Raw genomic sequence first — 20031 nt, 5'->3', positions numbered from 1 at the left:
GAAAGAAAGCCATTATAAGCAGTGAGGAATTTTGTGTCAGGAAAGTAAAGTATGTGTGCGAATAGGTAAGTGTTTCACGGTGATGATGGGTCTGCGGCAAAAGTGTTTAAGGTCACCATGGCTGTCTGCTTTGATTATGGATGGGGTGGTGAGGGAGGTAAATGCAAGTCTTTAAGAAAAGAGCAGATATGAAGACTGTAGGGGATAAGTGTGGGCATAGGAAATGAGTCATTTGTTGTTTGCTGGTGGCAGATTCAAGTGAGAAAGTGCAGAAATTGGTGTCAGAGTTTGAGGGAGTGTGTGGAAGGAGAAAGTGAAGACTAGCTATGAATAAAAGCAATGTTATTCGGTTTAGCAATGTAAAGAGAGAGTTTAGTTTGGGTTAGGGGTGAATGAAAAAGACTTGAAGAAGAGGTATCTCGGATATCTAAGAGAGGATATAGCAGGTGATAGAACGGTGGACGCTGAGATAAGTCGCAGGGTGATGGAAGGGAAGAAGGTTCTAGGAGAATTTAGGAACATGATGAAAGAAAAGTCATTATCTGGGAGTGCGAAGATAAGCATGTTTGAAGGTATAGTGATCTTGTTTTTCGTACACTAACTTCCTTCCAAAACATCATTTTCACCCTAAACTTTAGATACTTTCTCTCCTCAACTTTCATTTACCCTCTTTTTCAACCCCTGCACCTTCCTCTTGACCTCTTACCGCTTCCTTTTATAAATCTTCCAGTCACTTGTACTCCTTCCATATGAGTACCGCCCAAACGCCTCTCCTTTCTCTTTTACTAGCAACATTACTTCTTCCCTCCACCACTCGCTACACTTTCTAATCTGCCACCTTCCAGCTAGCGTATGCTACATGCATCTCTCACACATGCTAACACTGCTTCCCTAAGTTCCTCCCATTTGTCACCCACTTGCCTTGCTTCATTCAGTATCACCTTTTGACATTTTACATTCAATTTTTCCTGATATTTCTTCACACAAGTCTCTTTCGAAAACCTCTACAAATTTTCACCCTCGTCTCCTCAAGATGTGATCAGACATCCTAAGAGCTGCCTCTCTCGGCACATTTGCATCCTAAAGTCTCTTTTACGCACCTATCGGTTTACTGATCAATCTCCCTACCCACATACGTATACTTGTCTACGTCTCTCTTTTAAAACCAGGTATTCCGAATCACTAGTTCCTTTTTCAGCAATCAGTTCGACAAGTTGTACACCATTTACATTCATAGTACTGAATGTTTCATGCCCCTCAGTTATGCCGTCAACTGCCACATTACTCAACTTTGCACTTAAACCACCCGTCACTAAAATCAGGTCTCTTGCACCAGAACTGCTGACATTCAGCTGCTCCCCAAGCATTTGCCCCTTATGATCTTTCTTCTCATGGCCAGGTGCATAAGCACTAAAGATCATCCATCTCTCGCCATCCATTTTCATTTTTACCAACATTAGCACAAAATTTCTTTCCTTGCACTCTTTCGCATTCTCCCACAACTTCCGCTTTAGGATTAGTGCTACTCCTTCCTTCGCTCTTGGCCCCTCACAAACCCCTGACTTTATTCCCAAGACATTTACAAACCATTCCTCCCCATTACCCTTGAGCTCTGTATTACCCACAGCCAGAAGATCCAGGTGTCTTTTCTCAGACATACTACCTATCTCTCCTGTCATCTTTTTCAATCGTATGTAGACACCCCATCCTGAGCCTTCTAGGAGGATGAGCTTTCCCTGCGTGGTTCCTCCTGCTCCGTCTTATGATATCTGAAATATGAGATGGGTGGGAGGGTTTCCAGTTCTCCGCTTCCGTCCCCTTTAGTCGCCATCTACGACACGCAAGGAATACGGAGGTAGAATTCTTTCTCCGCTACCTCGGTGATAATGTATATATTCTGTCTCTTGGTATCCTCCATTTGGCACTATATTTCCTCTTTGAGATTAGTTCACTGATTTGTTGTATTTACCCACACCGTATACTTTGATGTTGTTGTTTGATTATTGCTTGGGAGCTGTTCCCCTTCATCTACTGATCCATTAATCCTTTCCTTGTATGTATATCCACTACTTGACAAATATGTATCTTCCAGTTCAATGAAATGGAAGTTAGATTTAAGTCTATTATTCAGATTTGTCATATGATCATTGGCTCCAGATTCTCAAGTACTTCATCTTTTAACTTTTTCTTAACATTTCTTTAGAGTTAATATGCTTGGTTTTTGTGGTTTTTGTAATGTTAGATTCGTTTTGTATATTATAGTTATGATTCTCACTTCAGCTAGTTCATGTCTTTTGTCACTCTTCAGTATCTTCTTTCTTCTAGTTTATTATGGACATGTACTGTTACACTGCCTTGTCTGAGTTTGGTTCTTACTGTTCTGAATGTTTCGCACTGATCTAGATTTACCGAGTCGTTCACAGTCACGTTTTTATTCTTGTTGATCAGGACTTGTATTTGACCCGAGCACCCGAGCATATATATTAATGTAGTTTGCGTTGATTGTAGATTTCTCACTTGTCAGGCTTTATGCCCTACTTTACCTTCCTTCCCCCCCAAGACTTCCCTTCTGCAGCAGCACTCAGGAAGGTGGCCACGTCCACCGATCGGGATCAAAGGTCATAAACTGTTGTTTGTGTTTATGTGCAGGAAAGTGTAGGGCACTTTAGTAAAGTGCTCGGTGTCTTCTTTGCATTGTGGTCATAAAGTGTCTTGGGATCTGTTGAAACTATGTTTGTAGTGTTGTAAGAGTCGCTCTTCATTTCTTTGTCATCCCCTGGTTTTCGGAACTTGTCCCCTCGTTCATTTTGACGTTTCAGTTCTTATTTACAATTATTCATTCCAGATTTTTCAAGTTTCATTCTTTGTTTGAATCACGTGTGTTTACTTTGCTGTTCCATTCCCATCTTTGCCAGGACTTTCTTTAGTAGGGTTATGTAATGATAGTAATAAAAAAGATTCCATTGCTTTGATGTGTCTTCAGATACCACAGTCTGGCCAGATATTCCTCTTGTTCTCCATTGCCATTTGATCTACTGGTTTGATTAGTGCAATTTTCCATATATTCACAACAGTATTGGAACATGTCATCACTCCGTTTTGGTCTACTGTCTATTGTTGGTGTGTGTAATTTTTGTATACATTCTCCGGCCATTCGCTGTTTCGTCTTAGTTATGCTTCTCCATTTATCTCCGTTTATTCACCAGTTTTCTAGGCCATGTTCAGTCTAGTACCTCTCACTTTGGTATTGGTTTTCATACTACCATCTCCATCTCTCTTCAAATCTTCCTGTACGTCTATTATGATATCTCTCTTGATTTTCACCTTTCTTTCTCCTTCCTGCGCTTCTGTTCTTACCGATTCTGGTTCTTATATAGTTTACGTATTCCACGGTTACTGGATCATTAAATATAATACTTCTCACTTTTCTTGCACTCTATGGCAAATGTGATATTTATCATTTGTGTCGCAAAATTTTGGGTGAGTGTATTGGTACCCTTCCTTAGAGAGAGAGAGAGAGAGAGAGAGAGAGAGAGAGAGAGAGAGAGAGAGAGAGAGAGAGCTGGTCTCAGATTGTGATTGCCTTTATTATGTTTCAGATGGTAGACGCCAATCAGAAGTGGGACGTGGACCAGGCCGTCTCTTGGATGACGGAACTGTCACCATACAAACCTCTCTGGATCGAGGAACCCACCAGCCCTGACGACGTCCTCGGTCATGCTGAGATAGCCAAGGTCAGGTCAAAGGTCATACTGACACAGCAAAGGTCAGGTTAAAAGTTATACTCGGGTGATAGTCCTGGTGAAAATATATGGTCACGTTCAAGACTTACACAGTCGTATGTAGTATGACGTCAGAGGTCACGCTGACATAGATGGGTCACATCAGAGGTCAAACTGCCATGACTATGGTGGAAGTCATGTGCTGATGATAAAAGATTAGGTCAAGGGCGATGATATTTTGATAGCTGAGGTCATTGTACTATAGATAAAGTCGCGTTGCCTTAGATAATTTGAAGCTATACTGTTGTGTGTATGACAGGGGTATACAAAGGCTCGAAGTATGTTTCTGTATCTAGAGGCTATAAACATGTTGCTATATCGAAGATTTACGCCTCTAAATGTAAGGGTAGGAGGGGCAAGGTGCGACACCTTCCGCTATTTGATTCAGCCACAGGTGAGGCCAGAGATCAAGCTACCATAGATAAGGTCAGGTTTATACCGCTGTATTTTAAGTTCAGAATAGTAACTAAGATCTTATGAAAAATGACGCTGCAGTAGTTCAGGTGAAGGCTATACTACAGCTGTAGGTAAGGTTAAGGAAAATAAATACTGCCAAGAGCTAAGGTTCCGGGAAAACCATGGTGTCCTATGTAAGGTTTAGGGGGCAAGATCATGCTATCACACCTAAGGTTAAGGGAAAGTCCTGTTGCCGTTGGTAGAATTAAGGGAAAGTCTTGTTGCCATAGGTAGAATAAAGGGAAAGTCTTGTTGCCATAGGTAGAATTAAGGGAAAGTCTTGTTGCCATAGGTAGAATTAAGGGAAAGTCCTGTTGCCATAGGTAGAATTAAGGGAAAGTCCTGTTGCCATAGGTAGAATTAAGGGAAAGTCCTGTTGCCATAGGTAGAATTAAGGGAAAGTCCTGTTGCCATAGGTAAAATTAAGGTAAAGTCTGTCTATCGTAGTTAAGGTTTGGTGAAATAACAAACTGTCTCGTTGACATCCGGAATGATACCTTGGTTAGAAATTCACTTGATTGTGAGATAGGTTTAGACCGGCAGTCGCTGCAAAACACATGCATGTAACATACTTCTGCCTTGTGTAATAGCTTACTGAAAATTCAGTTTCATTACACCTTTAAAATATTGCGTAAAGCTGAAATTTACTGCATGTCTGTTGGGACTGAAACTTTAGCTTTAAAGGATGATCATACCCTGAAAAGTTATTGATTTTGTGATATGTGATATAAAGTCAAATCTCTCCTAGGAAGGGTGGTACTCCAAGCTAATTTCTAGCTGGAACACAGACGCTAATTCCTCCATGTCTCCTTCTTCAGGCCCTGAAACCTTTGGGAATCGGCGTGGCGAGCGGAGAAATGTTTCAGAATCGAGTCATATTTAAGCAGATGCTGCAGGCTGGCGCCATCGACTACTGCCAAATAGATTCCTGCAGGCTCGGCGGTGTTAATGAGGTCCTTGCTGTCTACCTAATGGCCAAGAAATTTAATGGTGAGGAGAGAGAGAGAGAGAGAGAGAGAGAGAGAGAGAGAGAGAGAGAGAGAGAGAGAGAGAGAGAGAGTGTAATTCCAAGTATTACGACCTTCAGACAGGGCAAGCCTATATCGCTCACCACATATCCTACGTAATTGACAATATTGTTTTATTCGCTGCTGCCGCACACATTGCACGAGTTTTCGATCTTCGTTTCATCTGAAGCTGTTTTATTCACTCGGCAAAGTTTCTTTGAAGTGTTTCATTAAACACAGTCTTTCCATTTGTCTCGCTAAAGTATCATAAACATTTATTCTCTGTCTTTATAGTATGTTCCACTGTGTTATTGCAGAGTCTAATTACTCTGTTTCTTCCCTGATGAGACGCATTCAATCCAATCCAAATGGTTTCAGATACTCTGAATTTGTGCTGTTTCTAAGCCTTTTACTGACATCACTGAAGCTCTTGAGATGTGCTTGTGAATGTTTCTAAAGTTATTGCCACCTTTCTCGTATCTCTAAACATTTGATTTCGGTATCAGTCTTCAGGTAATTCGATTGCCCTCTTGTTCTCGTGGTAAGAGGTCCCAGTTAGTGCAAGGATTGTCAGAAACTGCAAATATTGCTCGTTTATGTTTATTGAAGTTCATCTTTATGGAGTTGAATCGCTTTCTACAAATTATTAATGGGATCTAAACCTCGATAACAATTTTGGTCGTCTTATTTATCATTTCTATGGGCGTTGAATCATATGCTTTGAAAAATGCTTTACGTACCTTGGCTACATTTAGTATCCCATTTCACGGAGAGCATAACGCCTTCGCCTGCTAAGTGACGTTGGCTCATCATGTCTTAGGTCAACTATTCTGACGCTGGTGTAATAAAACGTAGTGTGTTTCGCTGCGAACGGCAGTATGTCTGGGTAACAAGTGTGTGAAGGGTAGAGAAAGGAGTGAGGAAAGAAGAGTGAAAGCTAGTGAGGGAAGGGGAAAGAGTAAGGAGAGAGAGAGAGGAACAAGAGAGTGAGAAGGATGAAAGATTGGTGTGAAAAAGGGAGTGAAAAGGAAGGTGTGAGAGGGGAAAAGCTGGAGCCTTAAGGGATAGCAGAGGGTGAGAGAGGGAGGTGGAAATGGAAAGAAGAAAGGAATGAAGGAAAGAAAATGAATCGCTTGGACTCAGCTGGTAAAGTATTTTTTTGGTTATGGGTTGTCGTTACAAACCATAGAAATAGGCGTATTTGCCTTGCATCTCCTGGTTTAAACCTGATAGCCTGTAGAGAAAAGAAGAGATGTTATTTATGTAAATTACAATTTGTTCATTTTTCTGTGTTTTAGACTTTGAATGAGACTTGTGAAGTTTCATATACACAAAAGAATTTAATTTCATGTTGTAAATTAAATAGTGTCATAGACGTAAAAGGAAAGTTGTAATGCATATAGAGTGTAACGGTTAAATATTAATTCTGACAACAGAATGTGTCGTGGGAAATAAAACGGTATCATTGTTCTTTCCCACTTCATCTTCATTTAAACCATCCTTTGTATTTGAAGAGGATTGTTTTTTCTTTAACTTATACGGCATTGTTCTCTGCCGTTTTCTGTGTGAGCGCCACCATAAGAACTTATCTGGTAAATCACAATGATTATATTAATATCATTTGTCTTTGGGTAGTACCTGTGTGTCCGCATGCGGGTGGTGTGGGCCTGTGTGAGATGGTACAGCACTTGCAGATCTGGGATTACATCTGTGTTTCTGGCACTACCAAGGGGCGTCTCATAGAGTATGTTGACCACCTGAGTGAGCATTTCAAAACGCCTTCGAAGATAACGAGCTGCCACTACATAGCCCCCAAGGTAATGCAGTGTTCACAGAGCAAATTGATCTCGGATATTACGTAAGTAGATTGACTCGCAAGTATTTGTGGAGAATAGGAAGCTTAGATTGAAGGAGTGTGTGCTTTCAGTTCTGCTTTCCCATATGAATTTGAACAGATTCTTTATTAGAAGTAACTATGGATTGACTACTTTTAAAGATAAACCCTGGGTAAGAAAAGAATATTTTCTATTGGTTCATCATGTTATGACAGGAATTCTAGAGAAAGATAGAGTTAATACTGGGAGTTGAAGTTAAGTTACTGTCTTGAGGCTGATTTCGGGATGTAAGAATGAAGCGGCGAAAACGCCACTGAGGACTTATGAAAAGTGTATGAGTTGAGAATATCGAATACAAATGAAAATGTATGTGAAGTGGTTTGTGGTAAGAAGATAAAGGAGGCAGGAGGTGAAACATGGTTCAGCAGAGAGGAAAGAAAGGTCAAGCCACTGAATGAGAAGAACAAAATTGATTATAAAGATGTTGCAGTGACAGCTGACACATGGAGAGAGTTTGGAAAGGGAAACAGTTGTTAATCTCGCGGGAAGGAAATTGTTTCAGAGCCTGATGTAGAAAGGCATGCTAGAGGCGATGGTGGAGCCATCTGACATTTGTATGAGTTACACTGTAAAGTCAGGTGTTCGTATTATACCGTCAGATGAACTCATTTTTTTTTTTGAAGAGATGGAAAGGTTAAAAGGTAGAATGAACAACGAGTGGGAAAGATATGAAGGTGAGATTATTACAGAGATTATGATCAGCGAAGTAAAAGATGGAGATTTAAGGTAGTATGGTTTTATGGAGAGACTAGATGTCGAAGAAATGAGAGCAAAGGAGGAAATTAAAGAGTTGAGGGAGCGGGAATAGGACTTGGCAAGCCTGATGGGAAGGTTAAAGGACAGAGTAAAGGAGCAGGTGTTTGTCAGTGTGTTTTTATATATACAAGAATTCGGTGCCATTATATTGTTTCCAGATGTATGGACACTCCTGATGGAACTCGAGACGAGGCATATTTCACAAAGCTATTCCATTGATCTCCAGTTTAAGATTGATTTCAAGAATATTGGACAAGGTTTAAGTCAGTTCGTGGAAAGTCTTAAATTCTCTTAATGAATATTTTGTTCCAGCATAATATAGCATCAAATCATACTTCACAGTGGTCCTAGTAGTAAGATATTACCTGTTCATTTTTAATGTGCTACTTTAGTAGCAAAAAAAAAAATCCTGTATTTGAGTTTTTTTTTTTTTACTATATTCATTTCATGACCCTACTATCTTTTTCAATGACACTGTTCTGCTTTAGTTCCACCCATTCATCTGAACTGAAAGATAATCTCTCATTATGTTTATGGTGTATGAGATTTTACTCGTTAGATCTATAGTACTTTCTTTTTTCAATTTTGTACCTTCTGCCTCCCAAGTTTATGCGGGAAGTGTTGCAAAACTACGTTAATTGTCTCTTGAATAATTGCTTATTTGTTGGCTGCATATTCAGTGAACTCTCTCTCTCTCTCTCTCTCTCTCTCTCTCTCTCTCTCTCTCTCTCTCTCTCTCTCTCTCTCTCTCTCTCTCTCTCTCATGTATTTTGTATTATATATATATATATATATATATATATATATATATATATTTTTTTTTTTTTTTTTTTTTTTTTCATACTATTCGCTATTTCTCGCGATAGCGAGGTAGCGTTAAGAACAGAGGACTGGGCCTTTGAGGGAATATCCTCACCTGGACCTCTTCTCTGTTCCTTCTTTTGGAAAAAAAAAAAAAATATATATATATATATATATATATATATATATATATATATATATATATATATATATATCCCCATAAGTGAAAACAAAAGTAAATCCAAGTGTTAGGCATAATTTCTATAACCAGTCTATACATTATCCCTGTAGTGTGTAACAATGTCACCATCATGATGCTGATTTCCTTAAGTGCGTCCCTGTCTTGCTAGATAACTCGCACTCGTCTGGTTCTTAGCACGAAGGACTGCTGTACACCAGGCAAACTTCATGTGTTTTCCCTTTTACAAGTTTTCACGTTATAAGGAAACCGGTAGCCCCTTGTGTTGCATCAAACTCTCTCTTTGGTTCGTATACATGGACTTGGCAAGAAGCTCTTGGTTATGTACACCATTAATGTGTTTGTCAGGTTATGGTGCAGAAATAGTGGTCTGATGTTTACCATTATGATTAGGGATCTCTTTAAGGCATCATAAAGTGTTGAATGTAAATCTAATCTCTTAATTCCTTTCCTGACAGAGTCTAATGACTTAGCACGAACGTGACGTAACCACTTGCTCCAGAATTCTGACAAATGTCTCCTCATCTCCTTGTCACAGGTCCCAGGGTACAGCACGGAGATGTGGGAAAAGACGCTGCAGAGTTATGAGTACCCTTATGGTTCACAGTGGAAGGAGCTTTTTAAAGAAGGCAAGTACAGAGACCCTCGTACTTGCCCTCCACCATGGGTGGAACATAGGGAAGCTGGGGACATCACTCAACGCTAGACCAGCACACTCTCAATGGGTGGCGTTGAGCATAACCCCAGCTATGGCTAGCACAGTGACTTGAGAGGGAGGAGAACATGGGAACATCATCCACCTGGATGTAAGGATGTGGGTGCGTGAGGGATACGAGCTAACAGTAGAACAACACAGTGACTTCGTGAGAGAACCTGGAGACATGCATCCACCTGTAGACCAATGCAGTGATTTCACAAAGTGGTCAGGGAAGTTAGACATCACTCGTACAGTTGAGTGGCCTCAGTATATCAATAGAAGGGAAGGTGAAAATACTGCAAGTAAAGACAGTGGGTCTTGATGAGATTGTTTCCTAAGCAAGGGATCATGGGATATATATTCATATGAGAGTAAGAATGAATGAAAACAAGGTTGTTAGATCTTTAGTAGGGCAAAGGGACTTGTTAGTTTGGATGTGAATGGCGAAAAATTGAAGGAGGTGCAGTGTTTTGAATACCTGGGAGTGGACGAGGCAGCATTGGAACCATGGAAGTGGAAGTGAGCGAGGCGGCGAAGGTTTAGGGAACGCTGAAGAACGTGTGGAAGGAGAAGTAACTTTGGGAGGGAGAAAATGGGTGTGTCTGAAGGTATAGTAGTCCGAACTATGTTGTATGATGCGAGGCATGGGGCTGTATATGAGGATGTGTGGTAGAGGGTGATGTGCGGAAAATTAAGTGTCTGACGACAATATGTGGTGTGAAATGGTTTGATTTGAGTTGGTAATCAAAGAGTAAAAGAGAGGTGTGGCAGTAAGGAAAGTGTGGCTGAAAGGGCCGAAGAGGACATGCTGAAAGGTTTGGAAATGTGGAGAGAATGAATGAAAGTGGATATATGTGTCAGAGGTGGAGGGGGACATGTAGAAAGGGGAGATTAGATTGGAGATGGTTGGAATAAAAACGATATTTTGAGTGCTTGGGGCTTGAGGGTGAAAGACGTGTACGAGATAGAATGAATTAGAGCAGTATGGTATAAAGGGGATAACGTGGTGTCAGTTATTTAGACCAGGACGTGTGAAGCGCCGGGTTCAACAACGGAAAGATTTGTTGAGCCTGGTTGCGGATGGAGTGGATGGTGGTTTCGATGCATTTAGCTAGAGAATGTTCTTGGCGCTTCTTTGTTGCGCGGGTAACTGTGAACAAGTTTGAAAATGTGTGTGTATGTGTGTCAGAATTTAACGATACTAGGATCAGACTTACTGTAAGATCATGTGTTAACAAAGTACAAAACTTATGCACCATTAACAACGTTTATATACGACTTCTTTTCTCTACATGATACTTCCCGTCTGAAATTTTATTGCCACATGATTGGATCTTTCATCTGTTTAAGGTGGTGGTGATGAACAACTAATACAAGAATTACACTGACTCATTCATTATCATTCTTCCGTCAGCGTAATCACAGGACAAGTGCTTCCTGTATAGATGTGAATGATTATGTTTTGAATATACTGAGAGAGGTGGAATATATTTTTTTAATGGATGAACTCGGATTACTGTTGCCAAGAAGCGGGAGGAAATTAGGTTGATTTTAATTTGTCATGAGGTACCAGGAAAATGATTTTTATCTTTTATTAGGCACTAGGAAAATTGTCATAATTTTTCATGAGGCACCAGGAAAATAGGTTAAGTTTTCATGAGGCACCAGGAAAATAGTTTTTGTTTTTCATGAGGCACCAGAAAAATAGTTTAATTCTAATTTTCATTTCATGAGGCACCAGAAAAATAGTTTGATTTTAATTTTTCATGAGGCACCAGGAAAATAATTTTATATTTTTTTTTTTGAGGCACGAGGAAAATAGTCGTTTTATTTTTTTCATGAGGCACTAGGAAAATAATTTTAGTTTTTCATGTGGCACCAGGAAAATAGTTTTTATTTTTCATAGTATTACTGTGGACACTGAAGTCCCTGTTTGCTCAGCAGTATGCGAGCCCCCATCGCTAGTGATGGCCAGGTTATTTATCATCTAGTCTTATATACAGAAATTCGTCTGTGTCATCTGTAGTTTAGCCTTAATTCTATTACGAACTGCCGAACGACTTAGAATTGTGTAGAACGAATTGCTGAATACCTTAGAAGGAAACGTAAGTCATGTTTGCAGCGAATGGTATTTAGATATAAGTAAAGTTTCTCTGTCAGTTACTGATGTAGGGTAAGTTAATATAGATGGTTCCTTTTAATGGCAAAACCTTGATGCTGAACAACAGATTACCGTGTTTTGCATCTTGAATTGTGATAACATGTTCAAAACCTGCTGCTGACAGATATGTTTTGATATGCATAACAAGTCTTGATCGCGTATGTATAATGCATTTCTAGATAAATAAATCCCTTAGACATTGATCTGTATATGGAGTGTACACACGAAGACTCCAGTCTGTTATAGAATTAATGATAGTAAGTTTAGTTCATAGTTCCAGACACGTAGTGATTAACATGTTAATGTAATCATTCGAGTTGATGGGGGTAATCTGACTACAAAAGGCATCACAGCAATTGAGGAAATTTTTTTCTCCATTTTTTTTTTTTATTTTTCTTCTTTGTCTTTCACCTCTCATAGCTTCTAGTATATCTTGGATTATTATCTGCGAAAGAATCTGTTTTCAGCTTAGGAAACTTAAAAGTGCATTTTTTTTACAGTATACATATCGTGGGCTGCATTTGGGAAATGTTTTATGGAGGGATGTTACATTATTTGTTTTCTATGTACCAATTATAATTTTATGAAATAAAAGTTACGTGACATTAGAGAGTTGCATATTTTCGACAAAATTCTATCCCAACTCGAACACAACTGCCGCCCTTGATTGCAGAAGATCTTGGTTTATGTGAGTGGTGCATTCCAACTAAGCTTGGAAATATATATATATCATAAAAATTGTAAGCTGTAAAGATTTTACTAAATGGAGGGTTTGTTGGTTGGATCATTGAGATTCTAAAGCATTGCATGCTGGTATATTGGCGAAATATATTTCTGGGTACACACCCTCGTGTTTCTGTAATATCTTTTAGGGCTATACTTTTGCTTATATCTTTTAAGTCCATCAGGATCAATATATCCTGATTATGGACACTTCTGGCTGCTCTCTTGTACTTGTTTGTTATAGTAAGAAGAATAAGTAATGGTTAATGATAACGAGTGCAACTAGTGAAGACATCATAACTATATGGCAATAGGTTTTAAGTAGGCAAGGACAGTCAAGTAGTTGAACAAAAGGAAATAAAATGTTATTTATAAGTATGCTTAATTACTTGTGTAATGAAGTTCAAAATTTTTTCCCCATAAATATAAATGTTTGCTTCTAATATGTCACAGTAATTGTTTATAACATATCTCCAAGTCCTGTATTACAGCTACTATGCCGGTAACTCAGGAGTTTCATGTGGCATGGAGAGTATGGGGTACCCGGTGTACAGGAGGCTGAGGAACAGGTTGTCGAGTTGGGTGATTACCAATTTGTATTGAAAGGACTCGGAGAGAGAGAGAGAGAGAGAGAGAGAGAGAGAGAGAGAGAGAGAGAGAGAGAGAGAGAGAGAGAGAGAGAGAGAGACTTTACACTCGTCGGGCCACATCTCCTGAACTTTAGCTTCAATCACACAGTTTTTGAATATCTTTATACTGTTCACATTTACCATCAACTAACTCTGTTCATTCCATTCATCCACTACTTTTATACTGTAAAAGAAATACTTGACTTCTTTTCACCACGTTTCTTGTTTAATGTCATGTTTTAAAAACGCCTTTGGTTATTCTATCTCTGCATCTTTCGAGTACCTGTTTCAGAATTGTGATCAGCTTCAGAATTGTGATCAACTCACCCCTCACTTTTCTCTCTTCCATAATGGTCATGTTTAAGGGGTTTATTGTTTCCCTGAAACTCGGATCTCGATTATGGCACTATCTTTTGCTGTCCCCCTTTGGACCTTCGACATTACTTCTTTGCGAGGGAAGTTCTATTTTTCGCCTAATGATGGATATGAACAACTTCCTGAATATTTCCTTAGCCATATACCTGAATACTATTTTGATAGCTATCATCAGGTAGTCTGATTCCTGTAGTTTTTCTCCTAATGTAGGACTGTTAGTGATAGGCTAGGGACAATGCCCTGTCTCGATTTCTTCTCTCGCTCTGATTCCTGCATCTCATTTCTTGATGGATGATATTAATGAAGGAGATTTCTTTTAATGTGTCTTATTCTGCTTTACAGTTTACTCGGACTGAATTTCATGAGACCTGTGTCGTCTGATACATAGTTTGTTTTGAGTTTGTGGTGGCCGTGTTGTACGTGGATGCAGATCCTCGGAAGTTTTTTTTTCTTTCTTCCTTAATGACCATGGCATCATCCGCAAACATATTCAGGTAGGGATCCAGTCCTTCAATCAAGTCATTCACACAGATCACGAGGAGCAACGGTCCCAGAACAGAGACCTGCGGCACGCCACTGGTGACCAACCCATTGTGAGAAGGGCCCCTTGACATGCGTCCTTTGTTCCCGTCCACGAAGGGAATCTCTCTTGATCGAAGTATTCTTATTCGTACCTGGAGAGCCAGCTTCCTTAGCAACCTCCTATGTGGTATAGTGTGAAATGCTTTCTGGTAGTCCCTTTATAGACAATCCACACACACACTTCTCTTTTCACTGAAATTATCTTCACTCGTAGAGATCGAGGTTTGTTACGCATTTTCTCGACGAAGTATTTTCTCTGACGTAGGTAGTTCCTCCACTGCTTGCAGTCATTCAGTTGCATTTCGATTATCCTTTTCAGTACCTTGCGGACCACAGTCATCAGGGAGACCGATGTACAGTTCAGCTCATCTACCCGGTCTCATTTCTTGTATATGAAAATGGAATTTACCCTCATCAATGCCTTGGCTCTTAACCTTTTCCCAGCGACATCTTGAATGATATTTCAGGCGGTATGTCAAGTGTATACGCATGCATCTTCAGCAGATGAGAAAATGTCATGAAAACCATGAGCTCTTGTATGGGTTAAAGCCTTTTAGTATTCTGTCTTCTCTAAGTATTCCAATGCCCTCCTGTACCTCCTTCCCTATTAATTTTACTGGTGTTGGGTCTATAGTGCCTTCCACTGTGAAAACGCCTATGAACTTTTCATTTACTTCCTCACTTATCCTTGCATCATCCTCAATAACTCATCTCCTCTTAATCACATAGCCTGATTAGCTGTTCTTTAACCTACAATTTATTCAGTGAATTTACGTTAAGACTTTTTCATCATCCCCTTCCTTGTCTACAATATCATTATTTCATCCATTTTTCTTCTTCCTGTCTTGTCTACTGGTACTCATTCCTTGCTTTCTTATACCTCGTAAATGTTGGTTGGTTGGAGTGTTGCTGATATAGGTATCACAACACATTGTGGAATTCCATTACTTATTGATAATCAGTCTCGACCTTCCCTCTAATATCTGAGACGAATGTTACTCGCTTTCTTGCGCCTTCAATGTAAATTCCACAAAACCTTCGCCACAGTGACCTGGTTCCTGGTTACTGAAGTGCGTTTTTCATGTTACCATAGAAATAATTGAATTCTGTGTCATATCCACGATCATCAATCATTCTTGACACTGGTTTTCATCTCCGGTCATTTCGTATCCTCATGTACCGTATACAATCAAACAAGCATGACATGATCACTTTTGCTTCCGTTGGTTTGTCATGCGTGATATTCTCATTTTCCATCCTTCCTTGTGATTTAGTAATGATGATGTATAACCCCCTCTCTCATCGCAGTGTGTTCATTGATGTGTTGGTAAAGGAAATTTTCTTGTATACGCTAAGTACTTGCTTCACCATGACTCTCCTTTTTCAAGAGAATCGTAATGCTCCAGTTTGTCTCCATATAACTGAATTATCCTCTTAAACTTCGCTGTCTCTGATAATTTCCTGTTTTACTGCTTCATGCACAATTCTGAGTGTTTCTTCGTTGTTATTATTGTAGATTTGGTTCGTTTAAACATTTGTGGAATTGTATGTTATGAGAACTTGTGCAATTCTTTCATACAGTTATGCTTTCAATTGTTTGACCGGGCCATCTTCTAGAATATCCTGAAACTTAAGACCGTCTCTAAGAGAGCCAATGTTCTTCCTTCTTTGTCTTATCCTTCCCTCGCTACTACCACGCATGATAGACCAGATGAGATCTTGCCTCTTTTGGTAAGTTTTGTCTCCACCACCACAACAATATTGTCCACCACCAACAATATTGGCTCCATTACCACAACAATATTGGATGCACTTTTTTTTCTAAAACATTTTTTAAATGTCAGTTGTTTACTATTTATTTCCAGTCCACCTGCATTCGTATACATTACTTAGAGTTTGATATTTCAATCACTTAACATTTATGAGCTCTCTGTTCTGCCCTCATGCCTCATTTGATGTCTCCCGTCTTTTGCCGTTGTCTCTCTCTCTCTCTATCTATCTATCTATCTATCTATCTATCTATCTATCTATCTATCTATCTATCTATCTATCTATCTATCTATCTATCTATCTATCTCTCTCTCTCTCTCTCTCTCTCTCTCTCTCTCTCTCTCTCTCTCTCTCTCTCTCTCTCTCTCTCTCTCTCTCTCTCTCTCTCTCTCTCTCTCTCTCTCTCTCTCTGTCACTTCGTCTGTCAAAACCCTACTAAAGTCCTCCTCTCTCTCTCTCTCTCTCTCTCTCTCTCTCTCTCTCTCTCTCTCTCTCTCTCTCTCTCTCTCTCTCTTTCGCTGTCACTTCACTTCGTCTGTCAAAACGCTACTAAAGTCCTCCTTATCTTAAAGTTTCTTAACGACCTTAAGTACCTCCTGGGTACACGGCTTTAATTGAAATTTAACAATTATTGGTCCTCCCTCTATGTCCTGACTATATTAACTAATTCTTCTCCTTTAATGTATGATAAAGAGTGAGCTTCGCTTATCTCTTGCCTTAAGGAATCTTTTAACCATCATTCGCTCCTTCACTACACTTTTCTCTTTAGCTGGAATATGGTTTTGCAGCCTAAAAATCATCAGAGATTTACGTATGTCAGCATCCTGCTTCACTAATCTGTTTAGTTTCTGTGCCAACTACTTATCTACTAAAGTCAGCAAAGCTGGCTGGTCAACCTCCTTGTTTCTGTGCCAACCACTTATCTACTAAAGTCAGCAAAGCTGGCTGGTCAACCTCCATGTTTCTGGCTATCTTTGAAATAACTATTTTTGCCCACGAGCATTGCTTCTATTATCTCTGTACCTTTTCCTATATCCTTGAATGTACTAGACCAGAGATATCCCTAATTGTCCTGTCTCTAAAAGTACACATCATTCTCTCTATAGCTTCAACTGATTCCCTGTGTCCTCCTATTTCATTGTCCCCAGATTTCTTTTTCACTGTGTTGGTCTTTACGCTTTGGTTCTAGTCATCTGATTCAGACACGGCTCTTGCTCGTCCTTCCCGCCCAATATTATTGATAGTTTCTGTCTTCTGTGTGATGGACATTTTCTTTTGTTGGACCGCCTCTAGGTCATCCAGTAAATACCCATCTGGCCCTTCTGTTTCTTCAATAATTTCGCTTTCTTTCCTTTGGTTATATTGCTACTGAATCCTCTCAACTGAACTGATTCTGTGTTCATACCCCATGACTACATATTTGAAATCTTTAGTTTCCCCTTTTTTTTTATACACTCCTCAACGCGTCTCATACCTTTGCTCCATTACTCACACACACATACACCGAATCTTCATGGACCTTAACGCAGAGGTGGGGTTTGTGTGGAGCGGTGACGGCTTGAGCTATGGCAGTGGGGATTTTGCTTTCCCTGGTACGTGGGTTTAACCATGCTGCAAATGTCAAGCTTGAGCTTTCACTCCAACGCATGTATGTTATTATCTCTCCTATACTTTTCCTTCTATCCTTCTTGTTCTATCAAAACCGGAATTGGTCATTTGTTTAAGTTGAAATTAATTTCTAAGATAGAATATTCTTAAATGTATTAAAAGGGCTGAATAGCCTTAGATGCTCCAGTGCTTGGCTTATAAGCCTAAATTTTATAATCCAATCCTTACTTAACTTCTGATCCACTTCAGCTCTCATAGTTCATCCACTGCCATTCCCACTCACGGGTATCTAAACCAACCCGTCTCCTCTAGGCTCTCTTCATTCAAACTCGCACTCAAGGTAAAGTGTCTCTTGTGCTAAACCTCATTACCTTAACTTTAGTCATATCAAACCTCTCTCTTCCTCACTTCATACATACTTCCAGCCTCGGAGATCAGCTTCTGCAGCTTTTCACTCGAGTCTGCCACCAGAGCCGTGTCATCTACAAACATCAAATGACACATTTCAGAAACCCTCATTCCCAACAAATTGCAAATACCTCTACCCCTTCCTCCCCTCTCTTCAAAACCCTGGTACTTGCCTCCCTCACTAGCCATGAAATACACGGATTAAACAGCCATGAAGACATCTCTTTCATCTGGAGCAAAACTCGCCCTCGAAGAGTCAAAGCTGAATTGGATTCCTTATTACGCGTCAAAAGTAAGCCTCAAGTACTTCACTGAAGTTGAAGCCGAGTTGATTGATTTGTGCCGGTAACCCCGGCAAATTTATTGTGCACCCCATGCTCATCCTGTGAGCGGTAGCGCTAAGGGATCACGGGTCACAAATGGCCTTAGTCAGACCCCAGTAGGTTGATATTACATAAGATGTTACAGTTCGTAACAGGTATTTCATTACATACATTACATAGTTTCATATGGTAAGTTTTATAGACTAGATGTAAAAAGTGGACACAAACTTAAAAGTTCAGGTATCTTATTTCGTTATTGCTCCTCAAAAGTTAGCTTCAAGTATTTCACAGAAAAGTTAAAAGCCGAGATCGGTTTCATATTGCGCATGAACAGCGAAATCATAATTTTTTTTTTTTTCAGTTTTCCTACCATGTAACAACGAGTTATCAACCATCATATACATAACTTTAGCGTCATAACTTTTGAATACTATCCCCAGAACGCTTAGCAGAAGCCAGAAGAGCACTTTCGTCAGTGTATATCAATATCTAACATCCGACATAAACAGACATATCGTTGACAACATGAAAAGAGAGCTGATGTACGAGCAACCTCGCAATTAACCTTTTTGTGAAAGTTTAAATCTAGAGGGGAAGCCTACTGAAGTACTCTAGAAAGTGTCAAAAGAAGTAGAATGAAAAGAAGGAAGCCAAAATGTGACAAAGTCGTCAACGCTACGAGCTGAAGCGGATGAAAACGGGTAATAAAACCAGGAACAATTCACGTATGAATAGAAAATTACCCACGGAGTAAGGTGACCTGCCCGAAATGGGATGTGCCAAAAGAATGTTAGCTGAACTTGTTTCCTCAGAAAAAAAAGTAACGAGAGAGAGAGAGAGAGATACGTAGATGCACAGATCACACAGACCTAGGGTTCAAGCGAGATGATCTGACCTCAACGCTAAAACATAGAAAATAAAATGTAGTCAACTTAAAAGCAGAGAAGAAAAGAATAGCAAAGTCAAGGCTATCTTCCTAGCCTCCACTTCTTCCGGCAATACGCCGGACAGAAAACAGGCTGAAAATTATAATCTTGTTGGATGAATATGCCTCACGGAAAGTTTTATATAAAAGTCGTGAGGTAGAATGAACGTGAATGTCATGCACGTCATCACCAATGACATGCACCCTTTCACTTTTTGTTATAAAGACGAATAAAGATAAAAGTGAGGGTAAAACTTGAGCTCCTGCCTCGCGACTTACCATGTCTATATTATTCCTGATGTGGAAAGATGATACAGTGATTCTATCTTCCTCCTTTGAGCAGGCATCATGGGTTAATCATTGTCGGTATGTTACCACAATGTGCTGAGGGCGAGATCGGTGAGTGAGAAGGTAGCATGATATACCACTACGTTATAATGATTTATCAAGTGAATTTTTCAATACCGGGGAGTGACAGACTAGTTTTAAACATATCAGGAGTGCTGATTTAAACAACATGTTCTGGGAGTTTATTCTAAGCGTCATTGATGTCATTGATGAAGAACTGTTTCTTATGATCCAGATAAACTCGGTGACCTCTTAAGTTTTAGTTCATTTTCTCTCGTTGGTAGTGCTGGAGCAACTGTAAAGAACTTGACAATATCGACGATAATGAATCCTTTACATATTTTAAAACATTTCCTCATTTTGCCTTGTCGACACCTCTTGGTTAGAGAGAACAAGTTTAATTCTCGCAATCTGTCCTCATATGGTTTGTTACATAAAGACTGAATCAGTTCAGTTCTCTTTGGTGCACTGCTTTCGATCCAAGAATATCCTTGCTTAATGGGGGGTCCAGAGCTGCACTGCATATTCGAGGTGGGGGTCTAACTAGGCTTGGGTACACTGGATATGTCACATCATTGCTTTTGTG

The 20031-nt window shown here is 39.7% G+C and overlaps 1 protein-coding gene across 4 annotated transcripts in view; it reads left to right on the top strand.

Annotated features, from left to right (window-relative positions):
* LOC139756012 (mitochondrial enolase superfamily member 1-like) overlaps positions 1-12362 on the top strand; it is a 41184-nt gene extending 28822 nt beyond the window's left edge. For 3 of the 4 annotated variants that reach the window (XM_071674945.1, XM_071674946.1, XM_071674944.1), the window contains exons 8-11: positions 3600-3734; positions 5057-5228; positions 6881-7062; positions 9435-12362. In XM_071674945.1, the coding sequence (XP_071531046.1) occupies positions 3600-3734; positions 5057-5228; positions 6881-7062; positions 9435-9602 (657 nt within the window). In that variant the 3' untranslated portion in view covers positions 9603-12362. The remainder of the gene's footprint in view (positions 1-3599; positions 3735-5056; positions 5229-6880; positions 7063-9434) is intronic. The other variant, XR_011714243.1, reaches the window with a different exon arrangement.
* Positions 12363-20031: the final 7669 nt, after the last annotated feature.

The sequence above is a fragment of the Panulirus ornatus genome, chromosome 20 (assembly GCF_036320965.1).
Source record: "Panulirus ornatus isolate Po-2019 chromosome 20, ASM3632096v1, whole genome shotgun sequence".
Lineage (NCBI taxonomy): Eukaryota > Metazoa > Arthropoda > Malacostraca > Decapoda > Palinuridae > Panulirus > Panulirus ornatus.
This window is presented reverse-complemented; position numbering and strand designations above follow the sequence as displayed.